Genomic DNA, 21,969 nt, shown 5'->3' with positions numbered 1-21,969 from the left:
TAGATATCGACACGTGCGAAATCCCCGAATCTTTTGGTTGTATGGAGCGGTCTCAATGTAATGAGAATGTACCGCACAATACAGTCGACTATATGTCTGGATTCTGCCCTGGTGGCTGTAACGCTGACAGAGTTGGCAATTCCTGTGAAAAACGTAATTTCCTCATGTATTCACTCAAAATATCTACTTGAATGCACCCTCAACTATTTTATAGCTTGATTTTGCTTCCAATCCACAATTCAATAACGAAGGAGTTTTCAAAAGTTACAAGCGACCTTGATTTTTGAAAGCATGTACTTTCAAGTACCGGACCATATTCGAACTTACATGCCTTTTATCAAACAGCTTTGGTATTTTGTTTAAGCCAAGTATGCACGCATGTTATCATTTTTGATAGAAATAAACTCCATTCATATCTGTAATTGGCAATGCATGGAACTCTACACATAAATGCAAATAAATCAAATTTACATTGCAGTCAAACCCGTTATAAGGCCATCCTCTTATGCCACCGCTCACTTAGCGCCAACTTTAAGAGCGCAAATCTGCTCAATCTTACTGAAATTCAATGGAAATACCATTCCCAACGGTGGCGTTATAAAGGGCTATCATTGTATCTTTAGAATTCAAGTACGGATACACTCCGATTGTAATGCACAGAACACGTCATCAGTTATCCGTTTGGTGGTACAAGGTATTCACAAACAGTCCCGATTCCGGCATAAGACGTTACGAATTGGAGTACTTGTTGCTCTGTCGGAAATTGGGCACCTACGACTGGGTCATTGCTCAATCGCCTCAACTTAAGTCAGATGTAAAGGTATTCCAGAATATAACCGATTTAGAAACGAACACGGGATACGAGATTGCGATTAAATTACGAAAGGTTGAGGCGAACTTGACTTCTTCATTGCTGAGCCCAATCACTGAAGCATACACTGGTTGTGATGGTAAGTCATGCGAAAACATTCCGTGAAAGTCAACCTTAATCTTAATTATCTCTGAAATTTAGATTTTGATCATTCATATATTTCCTAGAGCCAACCGTTGGACCTCAAATCACGCATATGTCACAAGAGCGAATGGTTAGCAACAATTCAACGAAATTTAGAATTTTCCCGACTTATCAGGTATCGTTTTATGGATTGAAATTTACCAAAATGTGATGACAGATAGTACTCCGAAAAGTACGAGCTTTCGCGACTTGTGTAAATGAGCTTCATCGGGCAAATGAGACGACCATCCTGCAACGTGGGTTTCAAAAGATGACTTCTCATTTATCTCATAGAGGTATTATAATGCGCTAGTAGCCAAATCTCGTACTTATGACATAATCCCAGGTATAGTTAATTTCAAGTACTCTCTGTCTTCACTAACTGATTTGCAGCAAGTTACCGCGGCTCCTCCACAACTCGTAAAAGAATGAGAAAATTGAGGATCAAATTTGAAATTAACCGTTACATATTTTTGAATACATAATTATTTCATCCTAGCTTCTGAATAGCAGTCAACTGAGATGTAATGATACCGAAGGGGTGGCTTACGAATTATACTATCAGTTAGCCGATAGTGCAGATTCGGAATGGAAGGCATTCCGAGCGTCCTACCCTCCTGACATGGTGCCATATACCAAATATCGAATGAAAGTCGGTGCTAAAAACAAAGGCAACGCAGAATATGTGTCCGGCGAGAGTATTGAAGTCGTTCCCGGAAATGGAGGTACTGAGCTGTCAGAATTTCTTTATATAAATGCCGGGACAAGACCTACCTCGAGAACCCTTCTTATTCGTGCGGGCACATTTCCTCTCTACAGCAAATCTTCCTACATATCCTATTCATTCCGCACGGGATTCAAATGCATTTCATAATTTACTCATTTCACTCATATAGTTACTGATCTAACAGCAATGAATACATCATTTGGACGTGTAAACGTTACTTGGAAAATCCCCAACACGCTGAAACACCTGAAATTCGAGTTTCATGGAAGATACAGGCTTCGTGGACGGAGAAATAGTCCGGCAATCTGGGCATACCAGTGGCAGATTTCTCCCTTCCCCACCAACAACACCGACATGGAATTCGTGGAGTTGTCGCCTTATTCTACGTATGATGTGGGAATTTTAGCAGTTCAGCTCGGTGAAGGTGCAATACTGCGCCGTCAATATGTTACAACAAGTATACTTACGATGCAGTCAGGTAAATTTTAAGCAGAATCAACCGCAGTTGTTCAGTTTATCGGTACATATAAAACTAATTCCACAGATATATGGTGAAAAAAATTACCCAAGTTTCCATGGACCCTTCTCTTTCATATTCACAGAACCCGTCGGTTCCCCAGAGCCACCAGTAGTTATTCCGGAAAAAGTTGCGTTGAAAGATTTCCAGGAGACGACATACGCTGGAGTCACTTTCTCGCACATACCTCGCAAAAACCAAAATGGTATCTTCGGCGGATTCTATTACACACTTTACGAGAAGAGCACCGGTGAGGTGGTCCGAGAAAACATCACAATGCACACATCCATAAGTCTAAAGGGTCTGAAACCATACACGACGTATGTGGTAAGCTACGCCTGGACGAACGAAGCTGGAAAAAGCGAACAATCGAACAACACAGAATTCACGACTGACGAAGCAGGTGAGTTTTCGAGAAGCTGGAGTGTATCTTATCTGAGTCTATACTAGAATATCGGTTTATATGGTCATTGAGTGATTACATCGTTTTCGTACGTAATTTCATCGTTTATCCAGCTCTTCTGAAAATTAACATAACCTTGAAACAAGTGAGTTTGAAAACACGATCTGGTTCGCACTTATTGGTCGAATATGACCAACAAGAGGGCGGCGGCAAAGTTTTAAAGTATGCGGCGCAGTGTGGTGAAACTACTGGTGAAAATGTCCAACCACTGAGGTCAAGCAAATCGTCCTGGAATATGAAATCATTTGATGCAGACGAAAACATTGTGTACGACCTTAAACCTTCGACTTGGTACGGATGCCAGGTCAGTAATTATAGATGAAGTTTATCATAGACTTTCTCATTTCTGTATATCAATAATTCATCATTTTTTAATCATGTTTGATAGAAACTATTGAAATTGTATGACTTCACTTTCTTCAACAGGGAGCTGCATTGAGCAAGAAAGGTTGGAGTCGACCATCCCCGTATGTGTACGTATATATCAACTGAAAGCCGATACTGATGATACAAAATGTGCAACGTGTCGCAAATTAGCTTTTTTGGTGAAAACGTGCGAATTACTATAAACATAAAATCATCCGTGCTAAAAACTGATTGGAACCGCTTATAATAAGAAAAAATGTGTAAATCGTCAATTGGAATTATTTCATTTTTGCGTTATTTCCACTACGGAGGTTCGTTATGTTTATTACGTCCTGGATTCTGGGACAACTTTTGATTATGTATTATATGTTATGTATTTATTCATTTATGTTAGAGATCAACTTACTATCCATAACACTCATTTGAAATGAGTGTTATTGTATTTTTTTTCTGCGGAAAATCTCGAAATATATATAGCGGTGCTTTTCGTGATTGATGTCACTCTTATGATATTTTTGGGAAAGCTTCCTTCGTGTGTAACGTTTAAGTTAAAACGGACGGGGTAACTCCTTAATCATCGGCAATGGGAAATTTGGAATTGTCGCACGGTCTCCCTTCTACAGGCTGTAACTGGGGTACAACGACCGCATCGATCTGTTGATAAGCGGATAATTGACCAATTTTACGACGTATAAATTAAGTAACAACAAATATAGACTGATCGGGCTAAATCATACATACCGACATATACCTACAAGGCACACACGATACATAATTGAAACGATGGAGGGCTACTACTGGTGGTATGGTTTTCTAATGGCGACGTTTTTCTTGTCGGACGTACTCGCGACTGGGCAAGGTATGATCAACCAGCGAACAAAAAATGGACCTCCTCGTCCACGTGTTTAAAAACGACAATAAGTCGTTATGTGGTCACGGCTTTTGATAAGTGATTCTTTTTACTTAATTTGAACCGATTATAATAGTGTCCTATAAATTGTTTTTCTTAATTTTTTCATTTATTTATTTCCTGGATAATCTACATCAATAAATACTAGATTAATAGTGTTTTATAAAGAAATGTTGAAATGTTTAAGACATTAAAGTAGGGATAGATCATCAAGTGCTATTGCACCGATGCAGTTAATGTTAGATAATGATCGTTGATGATTCTTCGGCGTTTCTGATTTCTAAAATCAAGCTCCGTTTTCATTAGAATCTCGTTGTTTCGGCGAGAGTTGTAAAGGATGGGTGTGTGATTGCCGGGAGTATCCTAGAAGATATACTCGCAAGAGAATATGCCCTACAATGTCGCAAAAAAATGAGCTCTTTTGTCAAAGTGGGAGCTGCTTTCCCGGCTGGTCAGGTCCGGCATGCCTGACAGGTAAGAATGGGAATCTCTTAAACGTTATTATCACGAAAGATGAAACCATTAGAATATTTAGTTCAACGTATGGTAGGTGTGACAGCAAATTCCGTCTTTTGCGCAATGATTTTAAAAAGAATGACAGAAAAGTATTATCTTCAAAACAAATAACTAATTTCTCAAACAAATTATTGTTGTGAAACCTTGTTTTCATATAGCCACAGCATGTTGGTTTGATTTCGATCACAAAATTGCACCATCGCAAAAACCTTTAAAAAGGCAGCTACACATATGTACATTATAGAATACATTTTACCCATTTTTTTTTGATGTTGCGCTGCAGGAAATATTGCCGGCTCGAAAAATGTTACATTATCGTCGACTAATAGACAGAAGCCCTCACATTTCTGTACCGATGGCCGTGAGAAGAACGACCGCTGCGCTACTAATTTACAAGTGAAACCGTGGATTGGAATAAACCTCGGTTCTAAACACGTCGTCCGTTCGGTAAATATCTGGTTTACGAGAGAAGATCCGAAATATTGCTGTTGGAGTAAGTTTTCAAGAGAAAGTCTATGATGCTTTATCCGGAAGAAAACCTTTTTGTCAATTGATTCACCAGTCTGATATTTCAGGTATTCATTTGTACATTCGTTTTCAGGAAATAGAAGGTGGAATATTGAGGTGCGTGTTGGTAACAGTTCAACACTCGGTGAAAATCCGATTTGTAAGAATTTGACGCGCAATCCGTTAAGAGGTAACTGGAGAAGTGATTGCGATACCCCGATGGTAGGCCGATACATTACCTTACAAGTGACCAACCCTCAACCTACTATTTTAGACGTTCTAGATATCGAAGCTATCGGTTATAAGTATATAGGTACGGCTCAATTTGATAATGAATAACAAACTGGACTTACTAGCAGGCAATGCCGCAATGATAAAGAACACTACAGATCAACAGTTCTGTCGAAAATAAAATTGCTCACGTCTACCGAGTAGCCCTTTTTACTAATCTTCATGATCGGGCTTTTAGATATAGACATGTGCAAAAATCCTGAATCGTTCAACTGCATCGAGAGATCCCGATGTAACCGAAACGTACCAAACAACGCAGTCGTCTACATGACCGGATTCTGTCCTGGTGGCTGTAATGCTGACCGAGTTGGCAAATTCTGCGAAAAACGTAAATCAGACGTTCATTATTTCGGTTCTCATTATGCATAAAACTATGAAATATTTTTGAGAATACAGAATAAAGTAAACTCATGGTGACGTAACTCCTTACTGCTTTAGTGCGCGCTTCTAATTGAAATAGATATTCTTTTCAGCTTTCAAAGTGGATTATTGGTTGAGTTCTTACGTCAAATCACGTCACCAAGTCTCCGTTTTGTGGCATGAAGCTTCTATCACCAAAATACCAGATTCTGGTAGGAAACGTATGAGCGTGGCGTATGTACTGTTTTACAGAAAGTTGGGCACTGTCGACTGGATAACAGCACCGTCATCATTTCGAATTGAAGGAAGGAAGATATTACAGAATATAACCGGTTTAGAAACGAATACTGGATACGAGGTTGCGGTCAAATTGAAGAAGCTTGAGGCGAATTTGACTTCTTCATTGCTGAGCCGAATCAGTACAGTATATACTGGCTGTGATGGTACGTATTGCTTATGAAGAAATTATTGTGATTACGTCATCTTTATTGCACCAATCATGCCAAATTTGCCAATTTATCAAAACTAGTGCAGCTGTTTTGCTCATAATCTTTGTGGCACATTTACAAATGCAAAAGTCCAATTTTGAAGAATAATTCTTTGGAGTATTTATGCTTCTTTGCAGAACCGGCGGTTGGGCCTCGTATCTCGCATTTGATTCAAGGAGTGGGTGCAACTAGTTCAAAGATGTATCGACTCACACCGTATTATGTGGTATTAGCCCCGTATATAATCATTAATGTATCACAACATTTATACTCAGCTGAACGCACTATGTATAATTTCATTTTCGCTTTTTTCGGTGTAGGGACTTGACAAAGATGAACTCAATTGCCATAATAAATACATGGCTTCCTATTCATTCTTCTATAAATTAGCAGACAGTCCAGATTCAGAATGGACGATGTTTAGTACTTCCAACCCTCCTGATATGGAACCGTATACCAGATATCGCATAAGAATGGGCGTGAAAAATGAAGGCAATAAAAGATATGTGTTCGGCGATAGTATTGAAGTAATAGCCGGGGATGGAGGTACAGTGTATTCATTTTATTTCACGATCACAATGAAAATATTGAAATCTGAAATGCAATTGTTGTTTTAAAAACCATCAGCAGGCAACTCGTAAAACGACCTGAAAAACGACCCATCGAATAAATAAATTCCCGTCTTATTTGTTTAGTGTCCGAGATATCTGCAATGAATACGTCCTCCGGTCGTGTCAACGTGACATGGAAAATCCCGGGACCACTAAAACACCTGAAATTCGAATTCCATGGTGAATACAAGTTTCGCCAACGGATAGGTTGTCCAGCAATCCACTCAGGAAAAGGATGGCAGATTTCCCCCTTCCCCACCAACAACACCGACATGGAATTCCCGGAGTTGTCACCTTATTCTACGTATGATGTGAGAATTTTAGCAGTTCAGCTCGGTGGAGGCGCAATACGTCGTCAATATGTCACTACAAGGATAACTACGTCACAGTCAGGTAACTTCCATGAATAACATGCAGTGTTCCAATTTATCCTTAAGTAAGGAATAATCAAACTTTGTTACAAAAGTAGCGTGGTGAAAAAGTTCCCAAGTTTCTATGGCTTTTACTATACTCACAGATCCTGTCGGTTCCCCCAAACCACCGAAGGTTACTCCAAACAAGGTACCCGTGACGTTCTTCCAGAAAACGACTTCTGCCGGAGTTAACTTCTATAACATACCGTGCAATAATAGAAATGGTATCTTTAGTGGATTCCACTACAAACTCTACGAGAAGAGCACTGGTGAGGTGGTCCGAGAAAACATCACAATGCGCACATTCATAAGTCTAAATGGTCTGAAACCATACACGACATATGTGGTAAGCTACGCCTGGACGAACGAAGCTGGAAAAAGCAAACAATCGAACAACACAGAATTCACGACGGACGAAGCAGGTGAGTTTTCGAGAAGCTGGAGTGTATCTTAACTGAGTCTATACTAGAATATCGGTTTATGTGGTCATTGAGTGATTACATCGTTTTCATAAATAATTTTATCGTTTATCTAGCTCGTCTGAAAATCCATATAACCTTGAAACAAGTGAGTTTGAAAACACGATCTGGTTCGCACTTATCGGTCGAATATGACCAACAAGAGGGAGGCGGTCAAGTTTTAAAGTATGCGGCACAGTGCGGTGAAACTACTGCTGAAAATGTTCAACCACTGAGGTCAAGCAAATCGTCCTGGAATATCAAATCGTCCAATAAGGACAAATTGATCTACGATCTTAAGCCTTCGACCTGGTACGGATGCCAGGTCAGTATTCACAAGCAGCCCATATCACATGGATAACAATGTCAAATAAGTTCGTGTGTTTTAAAACTCTTTTTTATTCATGATTTGTTAACGACAAAACACAAATCTTTTCGTTGAAACTATTACCATTTTATGACTTTTTCTATAGGGAGCCGCAATGAGTAAGAAAGGTTGGAGTCGACCATCCCCGTATGTGTACGTGTATATCTACTGAAAGTGGCGATACTGATGATATAAATGTGCAACGTTTCTCAAATTAGCTTTTTTGGTGAAAACGTACAAATTACTGTGTACATCAAAATACATAATAGTGTATATACTAATTGGAACCGTTTATTTTGCATTATTTCCACTGCGTATGTTCGTTAAATCTATTACGTCCTGGTTTCTGAGACAACTTAACATTAATGTTTTGTATTTATTCGTTTGTGATTGATATAAACTTTACTATTCGGATATGGCAAATGAATACATGTAGTTATTGTATTTTTCTTGCAGAAAATAAAAAAAATATATATATGTCAGTCTATTTTTAACATGCAGATGTCCCGGTTTATTCCTTTAGTTTTTTGCATCCGGTGCTTTTCCATGATTGATGTCACTTTTATGATATTTTTATGAAAGCTTCCTTCGCGTTATGTTTAAGTTGAAACGTTCGGACTGCATTGTATAACAATCGCCTGCAAGGGATAAGTTGGAATTTCCGTACGGTTTCCTTTCTACAGGCTGTAACTGGGTACAGCGACCGCATCGATCTGTTGATATTTCAATTAGACAATTTTTACGACGTAAGTTAAGTAACAATAAATATAGACTGATCGGGCTAAATCATACATACCGACATAAACCTACAAGGCACGATTTACACAATAGAAACGATGGAGGGCAGTAATTATAAAATCAGGCTTTCATACCAGAGGACGAGAGGACGAGACACCACTCATCACCACAAGTAATTTTTTTTTTCCTACTAATCTTAATTATCTCTGAAATTTAGATTTTGATCATCCATATATTTCCTAGAGCCAACCGTTGGACCTCAAATCACGCATATGTCACAAGAGCGAATGGTTAGCAACAATTCAACGAAATTTAGAATTTTCCCGACTTATCAGGTATCGTTTTATGGATTGAAATTTACCAAAATGTGATGACAGATAGTACTCCGAAAAGTACGAGCTTTCGCGACTTGTGTAAATGAGCTTCATCGGGCAAATGAGACGACCATCCTGCAACGTGGGTTTCAAAAGATGACTTCTCATTTATCTCATAGAGGTATTATAATGCGCTAGTAGCCAAATCTCGTACTTATGACATAATCCCAGGTATAGTTAATTTCAAGTACTCTCTGTCTTCACTAACTGATTTGCAGCAAGTTACCGCGGCTCCTCCACAACTCGTAAAAGAATGAGAAAATTGAGGATCAAATTTGAAATTAACCGTTACATATTTTTGAATACATAATTATTTCATCCTAGCTTCTGAATAGCAGTCAACTGAGATGTAATGATACCGAAGGGGTGGCTTACGAATTATACTATCAGTTAGCCGATAGTGCAGATTCGGAATGGAAGGCATTCCGAGCGTCCTACCCTCCTGACATGGTGCCATATACCAAATATCGAATGAAAGTCGGTGCTAAAAACAAAGGCAACGCAGAATATGTGTCCGGCGAGAGTATTGAAGTCGTTCCCGGAAATGGAGGTACTGAGCTGTCAGAATTTCTTTATATAAATGCCGGGACAAGACCTACCTCGAGAACCCTTCTTATTCGTGCGGGCACATTTCCTCTCTACAGCAAATCTTCCTACATATCCTATTCATTCCGCACGGGATTCAAATGCATTTCATAATTTACTCATTTCACTCATATAGTTACTGATCTAACAGCAATGAATACATCATTTGGACGTGTAAACGTTACTTGGAAAATCCCCAACACGCTGAAACACCTGAAATTCGAGTTTCATGGAAGATACAGGCTTCGTGGACGGAGAAATAGTCCGGCAATCTGGGCATACCAGTGGCAGATTTCTCCCTTCCCCACCAACAACACCGACATGGAATTCGTGGAGTTGTCGCCTTATTCTACGTATGATGTGGGAATTTTAGCAGTTCAGCTCGGTGAAGGTGCAATACTGCGCCGTCAATATGTTACAACAAGTATACTTACGATGCAGTCAGGTAAATTTTAAGCAGAATCAACCGCAGTTGTTCAGTTTATCGGTACATATAAAACTAATTCCACAGATATATGGTGAAAAAAATTACCCAAGTTTCCATGGACCCTTCTCTTTCATATTCACAGAACCCGTCGGTTCCCCAGAGCCACCAGTAGTTATTCCGGAAAAAGTTGCGTTGAAAGATTTCCAGGAGACGACATACGCTGGAGTCACTTTCTCGCACATACCTCGCAAAAACCAAAATGGTATCTTCGGCGGATTCTATTACACACTTTACGAGAAGAGCACTGGTGAGGTGGTCCGAGAAAACATCACAATGCACACATCCATAAGTCTAAAGGGTCTGAAACCATACACGACGTATGTGGTAAGCTACGCCTGGACGAACGAAGCTGGAAAAAGCGAACAATCGAACAACACAGAATTCACGACTGACGAAGCAGGTGAGTTTTCGAGAAGCTGGAGTGTATCTTATCTGAGTCTATACTAGAATATCGGTTTATATGGTCATTGAGTGATTACATCGTTTTCGTACGTAATTTCATCGTTTATCCAGCTCTTCTGAAAATTAACATAACCTTGAAACAAGTGAGTTTGAAAACACGATCTGGTTCGCACTTATTGGTCGAATATGACCAACAAGAGGGCGGCGGCAAAGTTTTAAAGTATGCGGCGCAGTGTGGTGAAACTACTGGTGAAAATGTCCAACCACTGAGGTCAAGCAAATCGTCCTGGAATATGAAATCATTTGATGCAGACGAAAACATTGTGTACGACCTTAAACCTTCGACTTGGTACGGATGCCAGGTCAGTAATTATAGATGAAGTTTATCATAGACTTTCTCATTTCTGTATATCAATAATTCATCATTTTTTAATCATGTTTGATAGAAACTATTGAAATTGTATGACTTCACTTTCTTCAACAGGGAGCTGCATTGAGCAAGAAAGGTTGGAGTCGACCATCCCCGTATGTGTACGTATATATCAACTGAAAGCCGATACTGATGATACAAAATGTGCAACGTGTCGCAAATTAGCTTTTTTGGTGAAAACGTGCGAATTACTATAAACATAAAATCATCCGTGCTTAAAACTGATTGGAACCGCTTATAATAAGAAAAAATGTGTAAATCGTCAATAGGAATTATTTCATTTTTGCGTTATTTCCACTACGGAGGTTCGTTATGTTTATTACGTCCTGGATTCTGGGACAACTTTTGATTATGTATTATATGTTATGTATTTATTCATTTATGTTAGAGATCAACTTACTATCCATAACACTCATTTGAAATGAGTGTTATTGTATTTTTTTTCTGCGGAAAATCTCGAAATATATATAGCGGTGCTTTTCGTGATTGATGTCACTCTTATGATATTTTTGGGAAAGCTTCCTTCGTGTGTAACGTTTAAGTTAAAACGGACGGGGTAACTCCTTAATCATCGGCAATGGGAAATTTGGAATTGTCGCACGGTCTCCCTTCTACAGGCTGTAACTGGGGTACAACGACCGCATCGATCTGTTGATAAGCGGATAATTGACCAATTTTACGACGTATAAATTAAGTAACAACAAATATAGACTGATCGGGCTAAATCATACATACCGACATATACCTACAAGGCACACACGATACATAATTGAAACGATGGAGGGCTACTACTGGTGGTATGGTTTTCTAATGGCGACGTTTTTCTTGTCGGACGTACTGGCGACTGGGCAAGGTATGATCAACCAGCGAACAAAAAATGGACCTCCTCGTCCACGTGTTTAAAAACGACAATAAGTCGTTATGTGGTCACGGCTTTTGATAAGTGATTCTTTTTACTTAATTTGTACCGATTATAATAGTGTCCTATAAATTGTTTTTCTTAATTTTTTCATTTATTTATTTCCTGGATAATCTACATCAATAAATACTAGATTAATAGTGTTTTATAAAGAAATGTTGAAATGTTTAAGACATTAAAGTAGGGATAGATCATCAAGTGCTATTGCACCGATGCAGTTAATGTTAGATAATGATCGTTGATGATTCTTCGGCGTTTCTGATTTCTAAAATCAAGCTCCGTTTTCATTAGAATCTCGTTGTTTCGGCGAGAGTTGTAAAGGATGGGTGTGTGATTGCCGGGAGTATCCTAGAAGATATACTCGCAAGAGAATATGCCCTACAATGTCGCAAAAAAATGAGCTCTTTTGTCAAAGTGGGAGCTGCTTTCCCGGCTGGTCAGGTCCGGCATGCCAGACAGGTAAGAATGGGAATCTCTTAAACGTTATTATCACGAAAGATGAAACCATTAGAATATTTAGTTCAACGTATGGTAGGTGTGACAGCAAATTCCGTCTTTTGCGCAATGATTTTAAAAAGAATGACAGAAAAGTATTATCTTCAAAACAAATAACTAATTTCTCAAACAAATTATTGTTGTGAAACCTTGTTTTCATATAGCCACAGCATGTTGGTTTGATTTCGATCACAAAATTGCACCATCGCAAAAACCTTTAAAAAGGCAGCTACACATATGTACATTATAGAATACATTTTACCCATTTTTTTTGATGTTGCGCTGCAGGAAATATTGCCGGCTCGAAAAATGTTACATTATCGTCGACTAATAGACAGAAGCCCTCACATTTCTGTACCGATGGCCGTGAGATGAACGACCGCTGCGCTACTAATTTACAAGTGAAACCGTGGATTGGAATAAACCTCGGTTCTAAACACGTCGTCCGTTCGGTAAATATCTGGTTTACGAGAGAAGATCCGAAATATTGCTGTTGGAGTAAGTTTTCAAGAGAAAGTCTATGATGCTTTATCCGGAGGAAAACCTTTTTGTCAATTGATTCACCAGTCTGATATTTCAGGTATTCATTTGTACATTCGTTTTCAGGAAATAGAAGGTGGAATATTGAGGTGCGTGTTGGTAACAGTTCAACACTCGGTGAAAATCCGATTTGTAAGAATTTGACGCGCAATCCGTTAAGAGGTAACTGGAGAAGTGATTGCGATACCCCGATGGTAGGCCGATACATTACCTTACAAGTGACCAACCCTCAACTTACTATTTTAGACGTTCTAGATATCGAAGCTATCGGTTATAAGTATATAGGTACGGCTCAATTTGATAATGAATAACAAACTGGACTTACTAGCAGGCAATGCCGCAATGATAAAGAACACTACAGATCAACAGTTCTGTCGAAAATAAAATTGCTCACGTCTACCGAGTAGCCCTTTTTACTAATCTTTATGATCGGGCTTTTAGATATAGACATGTGCAAAAATCCTGAATCGTTCAACTGCATCGAGAGATCCCGATGTAACCGAAACGTACCAAACAACGCAGTCGTCTACATGACCGGATTCTGTCCTGGTGGCTGTAATGCTGACCGAGTTGGCAAATTCTGCGAAAAACGTAAATCAGACGTTCATTATTTCGGTTCTCATTATGCATAAAACTATGAAATATTTTTGAGAATACAGAATAAAGTAAACTCATGGTGACGTAACTCCTTACTGTTTTAGTGCGCGCTTCTAATTGAAATAGATATTCTTTTCAGCTTTCAAAGTGGATTATTGGTTGAGTTCTTACGTCAAATCACGTCACCAAGTCTCCGTTTTGTGGCACGAAGCTTCTATCACCAAAATACCAGATTCTGGTAGGAAACGTATGAGCGTGGCGTATGTACTGTTTTACAGAAAGTTGGGCACTGTCGACTGGATAACAGCACCGTCATCATTTCGAATTGAAGGAAGGAAGATATTACAGAATATAACCGGTTTAGAAACGAATACTGGATACGAGGTTGCGGTCAAATTGAAGAAGCTTGAGGCGAATTTGACTTCTTCATTGCTGAGCCGAATCAGTACAGTATATACTGGCTGTGATGGTACGTATTGCTTATGAAGAAATTATTGTGATTACGTCATCTTTATTGCACCAATCATGCCAAATTTGCCAATTTATCAAAACTAGTGCAGCTGTTTTGCTCATAATCTTTGTGGCACATTTACAAATGCAAAAGTCCAATCTTGAAGAATAATTCTTTGGAGTATTTGTGCTTCTTTGTAGAACCGGCGGTTGGGCCTCGTATCTCGCATTTGATTCAAGGAGTGGGTGCAACTAGTTCAAAGATGTATCGACTCACACCGTATTATGTGGTATTAGCCCCGTATATAATCATTAATGTATCACAACATTTATACTCAGCTGAACGCACTATGTATAATTTCATTTTCGCTTTTTTCGGTGTAGGGACTTGACAAAGATGAACTCAATTGCCATAATAAATACATGGCTTCCTATTCATTCTTCTATAAATTAGCAGACAGTCCAGATTCAGAATGGACGATGTTTAGTACTTCCAACCCTCCTGATATGGAACCGTATACCAGATATCGCATAAGAATGGGCGTGAAAAATGAAGGCAATAAAAGATATGTGTTCGGCGATAGTATTGAAGTAATAGCCGGGGATGGAGGTACAGTGTATTCATTTTATTTCACGATCACAATGAAAATATTGAAATCTGAAATGCAATTGTTGTTTTAAAAACCATCAGCAGGCAACTCGTAAAACGACCTGAAAAACGACCCATCGAATAATTAAATTCCCGTCTTATTTGTTTAGTGTCCGAGATATCTGCAATGAATACGTCCTCCGGTCGTGTCAACGTGACATGGAAAATCCCGGGACCACTAAAACACCTGAAATTCGAATTCCATGGTGAATACAAGTTTCGCCAACGGATAGGTTGTCCAGCAATCCACTCAGGAAAAGGATGGCAGATTTCCCCCTTCCCCACCAACAACACCGACATGGAATTCCCGGAGTTGTCACCTTATTCTACGTATGATGTGAGAATTTTAGCAGTTCAGCTCGGTGAAGGCGCAATACGTCGTCAATATGTCACTACAAGGATAACTACGTCACAGTCAGGTAACTTCCATAAATAACATGCAGTGTTCCAATTTATCCTTAAGTAAGGAATAATCAAACTTTGTTACAAAAGTAGCGTGGTGAAAAAGTTCCCAAGTTTCTATGGCTTTTACTATACTCACAGATCCTGTCGGTTCCCCCAAACCACCGAAGGTTACTCCAAACAAGGTACCCGTGACGTTCTTCCAGAAAACGACTTCTGCCGGAGTTAACTTCTATAACATACCGTGCAATAATAGAAATGGTATCTTTAGTGGATTCCACTACAAACTCTACGAGAAGAGCACCGGTGAGGTGGTCCGAGAAAACATCACAATGCGCACATTCATAAGTCTAAATGGTCTGAAACCATACACGACGTATGTGGTAAGCTACGCCTGGACGAACGAAGCTGGAAAAAGCGAACAATCGAACAACACAGAATTCACGACGGACGAAGCAGGTGAGTTTTCGAGAAGCTGGAGTGTATCTTAACTGAGTCTATACTAGAATATCGGTTTATGTGGTCATTGAGTGATTACATCGTTTTCATAAATAATTTTATCGTTTATCTAGCTCGTCTGAAAATCCATATAACCTTGAAACAAGTGAGTTTGAAAACACGATCTGGTTCGCACTTATCGGTCGAATATCACCAACAAGAGGGAGGCGGTCAAGTTTTAAAGTATGCGGCACAGTGCGGTGAAACTACTGCTGAAAATGTTCAACCACTGAGGTCAAGCAAATCGTCCTGGAATATCAAATCGTCCAATAAGGACAAATTGATCTACGATCTTAAGCCTTCGACCTGGTACGGATGCCAGGTCAGTATTCACAAGCAGCCCATATCACATGGATTAAAATGTCAAATAAGTTCGTGTGTTTTAAAACTCTTTTTTATTCATGATTTGTTAACGACAAAACACAAATCTTTTCGTTGAAACTATTACCATTTTATGACTTTTTCTATAGGGAGCCGCAATGAGTAAGAAAGGTTGGAGTCGACCATCCCCGTATGTGTACGTGTATATCTACTGAAAGTGGCGATACTGATGATATAAATGTGCAACGTTTCTCAAATTAGCTTTTTTGGTGAAAACGTACAAATTACTGTGTACATCAAAATACATAATAGTGTATATACTAATTGGAACCGTTTATTTTGCATTATTTCCACTGCGGATGTTCGTTAAATCTATTACGTCCTGGTTTCTGAGACAACTTAACATTAATGTTTTGTATTTATTCGTTTGTGATTGATATAAACTTTACTATTCGGATATGGCAAATGAATACATGTAGTTATTGTATTTTTCTTGCAGAAAATAAAAAAAATATATATATGTCAGTCTATTTTTAACATGCAGATGTCCCGGTTTATTCCTTTAGTTTTTTGCATCCGGTGCTTTTCCATGATTGATGTCACTTTTATGATATTTTTATGAAAGCTTCCTTCGCGTTATGTTTAAGTTGAAACGTTCGGACTGCATTGTATAACAATCGCCTGCAAGGGATAAGTTGGAATTTCCGTACGGTTTCCTTTCTACAGGCTGTAACTGGGTACAGCGACCGCATCGATCTGTTGATATTTCAATTAGACAATTTTTACGACGTAAGTTAAGTAACAATAAATATAGACTGATCGGGCTAAATCATACATACCGACATAAACCTACAAGGCACGATTTACACAATAGAAACGATGGAGGGCTACTACTGGTGGTATGGTTTTCTAATGGCGACGTTTTTCTTGCCGGACGTACTCGGGACTGGACAAGGTATGAACATGATCAACATAACAGTTAACAGAAAAGCAACAGCGTAAAGGTTTGGAAACGTCGTACTGAATGAATATGTAATGAACATTTGATTCATTCAATTGATTAATCAGACATTTAAGAAGTTATAGATTACCTAGTATCGATGCACTGATGCAGTTGATATATGATAGTTATAAAAAAGAGTTGGTCACATTTCTGATTTTAGCCCACTTGTGAATTTAGTCCCAGCGGGCTAATTGTTGCGTTCACTTTTCGTCCGTTTATTATTCTTTATCAATCTTTATTCATTCCGTCGTCCGTTCGTTCGTTCGTCCTTCCGTAGACGTAATTCAGTCACTTTGGAAAGTTTTGAAGACGCTTCCATGGATTGTCTTGATATTTGGTTAAAGCTTTTTTACTTAACTTGGTACATCAGTACTTTTTTCTTAGTAGCCCATATTGATCCACATATCTAGTGCATATATCGACACCAAGGTGGCAACGCTAAAATAGTCGCGTTCTATGAAGTGACGACGACTGATTTCAGCTAAACCTAAAACCTTTTATTTTTTGGCATTTAAAATAGCACGACAGAAAACCCTTTGCAGCTATATTTAATCTTCTTGATGTAATAACATGATATTTTCAAAAATATTGGTACCTAGGCATATTTTGATACTATAATTAATTACGGAATTAGCCAATGACAGGCTCGACGATTATGAGTTTCTGGGTCATTGGTTTTTTTGTATATGTTCATCGGGGGGCGTTGAATTGCGGAATAACATGGTTTTTCCATATGCATTGGTACCTAGGCATATATTGTTAATACAATTACAGTAAAATCACAGCTCATGGTATGTGCTATGATGGTGGTGAGTTTCAAACTCATTATCTCCGTATTCGTTGACCAGGGGGCGTTGAATGTTGAATTGTCAGATTACCAAGCATTTCAACAAGTGGATACGGTGTAATTTGAATCAAGCTTCGTTTTTATAAGAATCTAGTTGTTTTGGCAAGAGTTGTCCGGGCTGGAGATGTCATTGCCAAGAAAGTCGTAGTAGATATAGGCCTGATCGCCCTACTCCCAAGATAATATGCCCTATAATGTCGGAAGAAAATGAGCTCTATTGTCAAAGTGGGCGCTGCTATCCCGGCTGGTCAGGTCCGGCATGCCAGACTGGTAAGAATTGGAATCTTAAATACTTTCTAAACAACATTACCGGTAGAATATTTGATTCAACGTGTAGCAGGTGGTACAGCAAATTCTTCTTTGGCTCAAAGATTTTGAAAAGAATGACATGAAAATATAATCAAATTATTGTTGTGAAACCCTGTTTTGATAGTCACAGCATGTTATTATTTTGGATGGACTTCGATCACAAAATTCCATTACCGGAAAAATTTTGAAAAGGCATATAGGCCTACACGATAAAATGCACGAAAATACGTTTGGATGTTTTTTTTTAAATATTGTGCTGCAGGAAATATCGCCGGCTCGAAAAATGTGACATTATCGTCGACTGATAGACAAAAGCCCTCACGTTTCTGTACCGATGGCCGCGAGATGAACGACCGTTGCGCTACTAACTTAGAACTGAACCCATGGATCAAAATAAACCTCGGCTCTAAACACGTCGTCCGTTCGGTAAATATCTGGTTCACGAGGGAAGATCCGGAAAATTGCTGTCGGAGTAAGTTTTCAAGAGAAAGTTTAATGATGTAAAGATGATCTTTTTCACGATACTTTATTAATTAGTTTCTTGCTGTCATCAACAGAAACAACGTTTTCTAGCTCTGAAAAAATAGATTTCCTAATTGGTTAAGGATCGGATGGAGCATCTCTAAAAATCCGACACCGTCAGAATATTTCAGTCTGTGAAGCTTTATCTTGAAGAAGATCTTCAATTGATTGGCCTGTCTCTAATTTCTGGTATTAATTTTGTACACTTGTTTCCAGGTAATAGAAAGTGGAATATTGAGGTGCGTGTTGGTAACAGTTCAACAGTCGGTGAAAATGCGATTTGTAAGAATTTGATGCGCAATCCGTTAAGAGGTGGCTGGAGAAGTGATTGCGATACCCCGATGGTAGGCCGATACATTACCGTTCAAGTGACAAACCCTCAACCCACTATTTTAGACGTTCTAGATATCGAAGCTATCGGTTATAAGTATATAGGTACGGCTCAATTTGATAATGAATAACAAACTGGACTTGCTATCCAGTAAAGCCGCAATAAAAAAGAACACTACAAATCATTAGTTCTATTATTCGAAAATAAAATAGCGCACGTCTACCGAGTAGCCGATTTTTACTATTCTTCGTGATCGGACTTTTAGATATAGACATGTGCAAAAATCCTGAATCGTTCAACTGCATCGAGAGATCCCGATGTAACCAAAACGTACCAAACAACGCAGTCGACTACATAACCGGATTCTGTCCTGGTGGCTGTAATGCTGACCGAGTTGGCAAATTCTGTGAAAAACGTATATCAGATGTTCATCATTATACTTCGGTTCAGGTTTCCCAGTTTCCTCAATTATGCATTAAATTGATACATTTATTGAGAATAAAAAAGCATGTAGACTCGTGATGCTAAAACTCCTTACTATTTCGGACGTGATTTTGGAAATAAATGTTTCTTTTCAGCGTTCAAAGCGGATTATTGGTTCAGATTTGAGGTCAAATCACGCCACGAAGTATCCGTTTTGTGGCACGAAGACTCCATCACCAAAGCGCCAGATTCTGGTAGGACGCGTAATAGAGTGGCGTATATACTGGTTTACAGAAAATTGGGCACTATCGACTGGACAACGGCACCGTCATCATTTCGAATAGAAGGAAGGAAGATATTGCAGAATATAACCGGTTTAGAAACGAATACTGGATACGAAGTTGCGGTCAAATTAAAGAAGCTTGAGACGAATTTAATTTCTTCATTGCTGAGCCGAATCAGTAAAGTTTATACTGGCTGTGATGGTACGTATTGCTTAAAAAGAAATTATAATTTTGATTAGGTCATTTTTATTGCACCAATCATGCCAAGACTTCGTGCTGCTGTTTTGCTCATAATCTTAGTGACACATTTACAAGTGCAAAAGTCCAATTTTGAAAAATAATTCTTTGGAGTATTTACGCTTCTTTGCAGAACCGGCGGTTGGGCCTCGTATCTCGCATTTGATTCAAGGAGTGGGCGCAACTAGTTCAAAGATGTATCGACTCACACCGTATTATGTGGTATTAGCCCCGTATATAAGCATTGATGTGACACAATACTTATAACCAGCTGAATGCTAATGCGCAGATTCATTTTCACTTTTTCCTTGTAGAAACTTGACAAAGATGAACTCAATTGCCATAATAAATACATGGCTTCCTATTCATTCTACTATAAATTAGCAGACAGTCCAGATTCAGAATGGACGATGTTTAGTACTTCCAATCGTCCTGATATGAAACCGTATACCAGATATCGCATAAGAATGGGCGTGAAAAATAAAGGCAATAAAAGATATGTGTTCGGCGATAGTATTGAAGTAATAGCCGGGGATGGAGGTACAGTGAATTCATTTCATTTCACATTTACAATGAAAACATCTAAATCTGAAATGCAATTGTTGTTTTATTAGCCTTCAGCAGGTAACTCATAAACCTCTCTGAAAAACGACCCATCGAATAATTGAATTCCCGTCTTATTTGTTTAGTGTCCGATATATCTGCAATGGATACGTCCTCCGGTCGTGTCAACGTGACATGGAAAATCCCGGGACCACTAAAACACCTGAAATTCGAATTCCATGGTAAATACAAGTTACGCCAACGGATAGGTTGTCCAGCAATCCAGTCAGGTAAAGGATGGCAGATTTCCCCCTTCCCCACCAACAACACCGACATGGAATTCGTGGAGTTGTCGCCTCATTCTACGTATGATATGGGAATTCTACCAGTTCAGCTCGGTGAAGGCGCAATACGCCGTCAATATGTCACTAAACGGATAACTACGTCGCAGTCAGGTAACTTCCAAAAAATAACATGCAGTGTTCCAATTTATCCTTACATTACGAATAGTCAAACTTGTTACAAAAGTTATGTAGTGAGAAAGTACCCAATTTTCTATGGCTTTTACTAAACTCACAGATCCTGTCGGTTCCCCCAAACCACCGAAGGTCACTCCATACAAGGTTGCCGTGACATTGTTCCGGAAAGAGACTTCTGCTGGAGTTAACTTCTATAACATACCGTGCAATAATAGAAATGGTATCTTCGATGGATTCTACTACAAACTTTACGAGAAGAGCACTGGTGAGGTGGCCCGAGAAAACATCACAATGCGCACATTCATAAGTCTAAAGGGCCTGAAACCATACACGACTTATATGATGAGCTACGCCTGGATGAACGAAGTTGGAAAAAGCCAAGAATCGAAGAAGACAGAATTCACGACAGACGAAGCAGGTGAGTCTCCGAGGAATTGGTTGAAACTTTATTAATCGAATTAAAAATATCTGAATATGTTCACATCTTTTTGTCAAGTTCGTCTACAAGTTACGATAACCTTGAAACAAGTGAGTTTGAAAACACGATCTGGTTCGCACTTATTGGTCGAATATGACCAACAAGAGGGAGGCGGCAAAGTTTTAAAGTACGCGGCGCAGTGCGGTGAAACTACTGATGAAAATGTTCAACCACTGAGGGCAAGCAAATCGTCCTGGAATATCAAATCGTCCAATAAGGACAAATTGATCTACGATCTTAAGCCTTCGACCTGGTACGGATGCCAGGTCAGTATTCACAAGCAGCCCATAACGTTATTTTCTACAATTCATAATTTATTTGTTACAAAACACCAATTGTTTTCACTGAAGTTATTAGCATTGTATTGCTTTTTCAACAGGGAGCCGCAATGAGCAAGAAAGGTTGGAGTCGACCATCCCCGTATGTGTACGTGTATATCAACTAGGACAGAGATGAAGTCTCTATTCAATCGATTACGGCATTAATAATCATTACATATATATGTGACTATTACATCAAATATAATAATGTTTCATCTAAAAATGTTACTTTTTTCTCTCAATAATCCGACAAGCTGGTGGAATTTCTACAATTTTCAGATTTTATTAACCGTCTTTTTTTATTCACGTTTTAGAGCA

At 38.9% G+C, this 21,969-nt stretch overlaps 5 protein-coding genes and 1 long non-coding RNA gene across 6 annotated transcripts; all 6 read left to right on the top strand.

Moving 5' to 3' along the window:
- Positions 1-7: 7 nt before the first annotated feature.
- Positions 8-3,543, top strand: LOC141914650 (protein sidekick-2-like). The gene is made up of 8 exons (XM_074805904.1): positions 8-153; positions 624-950; positions 1,039-1,130; positions 1,494-1,719; positions 1,891-2,199; positions 2,324-2,641; positions 2,755-3,005; positions 3,128-3,543. The coding sequence occupies exons 1-8, from the start codon at positions 42-44 to the stop codon at positions 3,191-3,193; spliced, it is 1,701 nt and encodes a 566-aa protein (XP_074662005.1). The 5' UTR covers positions 8-41; the 3' UTR covers positions 3,194-3,543.
- A 307-nt stretch (positions 3,544-3,850) lies between these two features.
- LOC141914656 (uncharacterized) lies at positions 3,851-7,806 on the top strand. The gene is made up of 12 exons (XM_074805907.1): positions 3,851-3,926; positions 4,284-4,451; positions 4,777-4,986; positions 5,095-5,313; positions 5,470-5,619; positions 5,765-6,094; positions 6,277-6,365; positions 6,460-6,685; positions 6,835-7,143; positions 7,268-7,585; positions 7,699-7,730; positions 7,786-7,806. Exons 1-12 carry the CDS (start codon positions 3,851-3,853, stop codon positions 7,804-7,806), a joined length of 2,148 nt encoding a protein of 715 aa, XP_074662008.1.
- A 1,167-nt stretch (positions 7,807-8,973) lies between these two features.
- Positions 8,974-11,474, top strand: LOC141914651 (protein sidekick-2-like). Its single transcript, XM_074805905.1, has 6 exons — positions 8,974-9,061; positions 9,425-9,650; positions 9,822-10,130; positions 10,255-10,572; positions 10,686-10,936; positions 11,059-11,474. Exons 1-6 carry the CDS (start codon positions 8,999-9,001, stop codon positions 11,122-11,124), a joined length of 1,233 nt encoding a protein of 410 aa, XP_074662006.1. The 5' UTR covers positions 8,974-8,998; the 3' UTR covers positions 11,125-11,474.
- A 1,244-nt stretch (positions 11,475-12,718) lies between these two features.
- LOC141914655 (uncharacterized) lies at positions 12,719-16,331 on the top strand. The gene is made up of 10 exons (XM_074805906.1): positions 12,719-12,916; positions 13,025-13,243; positions 13,400-13,549; positions 13,695-14,024; positions 14,207-14,295; positions 14,390-14,615; positions 14,765-15,073; positions 15,198-15,515; positions 15,629-15,876; positions 16,025-16,331. Exons 1-10 carry the CDS (start codon positions 12,790-12,792, stop codon positions 16,088-16,090), a joined length of 2,082 nt encoding a protein of 693 aa, XP_074662007.1. The 5' UTR covers positions 12,719-12,789; the 3' UTR covers positions 16,091-16,331.
- Positions 16,332-16,777: 446 nt separating this feature from the next.
- Positions 16,778-18,435, top strand: LOC141914645 (uncharacterized). Its single transcript, XR_012620867.1, has 3 exons — positions 16,778-16,830; positions 17,813-17,995; positions 18,297-18,435. It is a non-coding gene; the product is annotated as an uncharacterized LOC141914645 (long non-coding RNA).
- Positions 18,436-19,160: 725 nt separating this feature from the next.
- On the top strand, positions 19,161-21,838 carry LOC141914649 (uncharacterized). Its single transcript, XM_074805903.1, has 8 exons — positions 19,161-19,302; positions 19,466-19,795; positions 19,965-20,053; positions 20,146-20,371; positions 20,521-20,829; positions 20,954-21,271; positions 21,350-21,597; positions 21,711-21,838. Exons 1-8 carry the CDS (start codon positions 19,161-19,163, stop codon positions 21,774-21,776), a joined length of 1,728 nt encoding a protein of 575 aa, XP_074662004.1. The 3' UTR covers positions 21,777-21,838.
- Positions 21,839-21,969: the final 131 nt, after the last annotated feature.

The sequence above is a fragment of the Tubulanus polymorphus genome, unplaced genomic scaffold, assembly GCF_964204645.1.
Source record: "Tubulanus polymorphus unplaced genomic scaffold, tnTubPoly1.2 scaffold_65, whole genome shotgun sequence".
NCBI lineage: Eukaryota > Metazoa > Nemertea > Palaeonemertea > Tubulaniformes > Tubulanidae > Tubulanus > Tubulanus polymorphus.
Note: the sequence above shows the minus strand (reverse complement) of the source record. Positions and strands in the feature narration are given on the sequence as shown.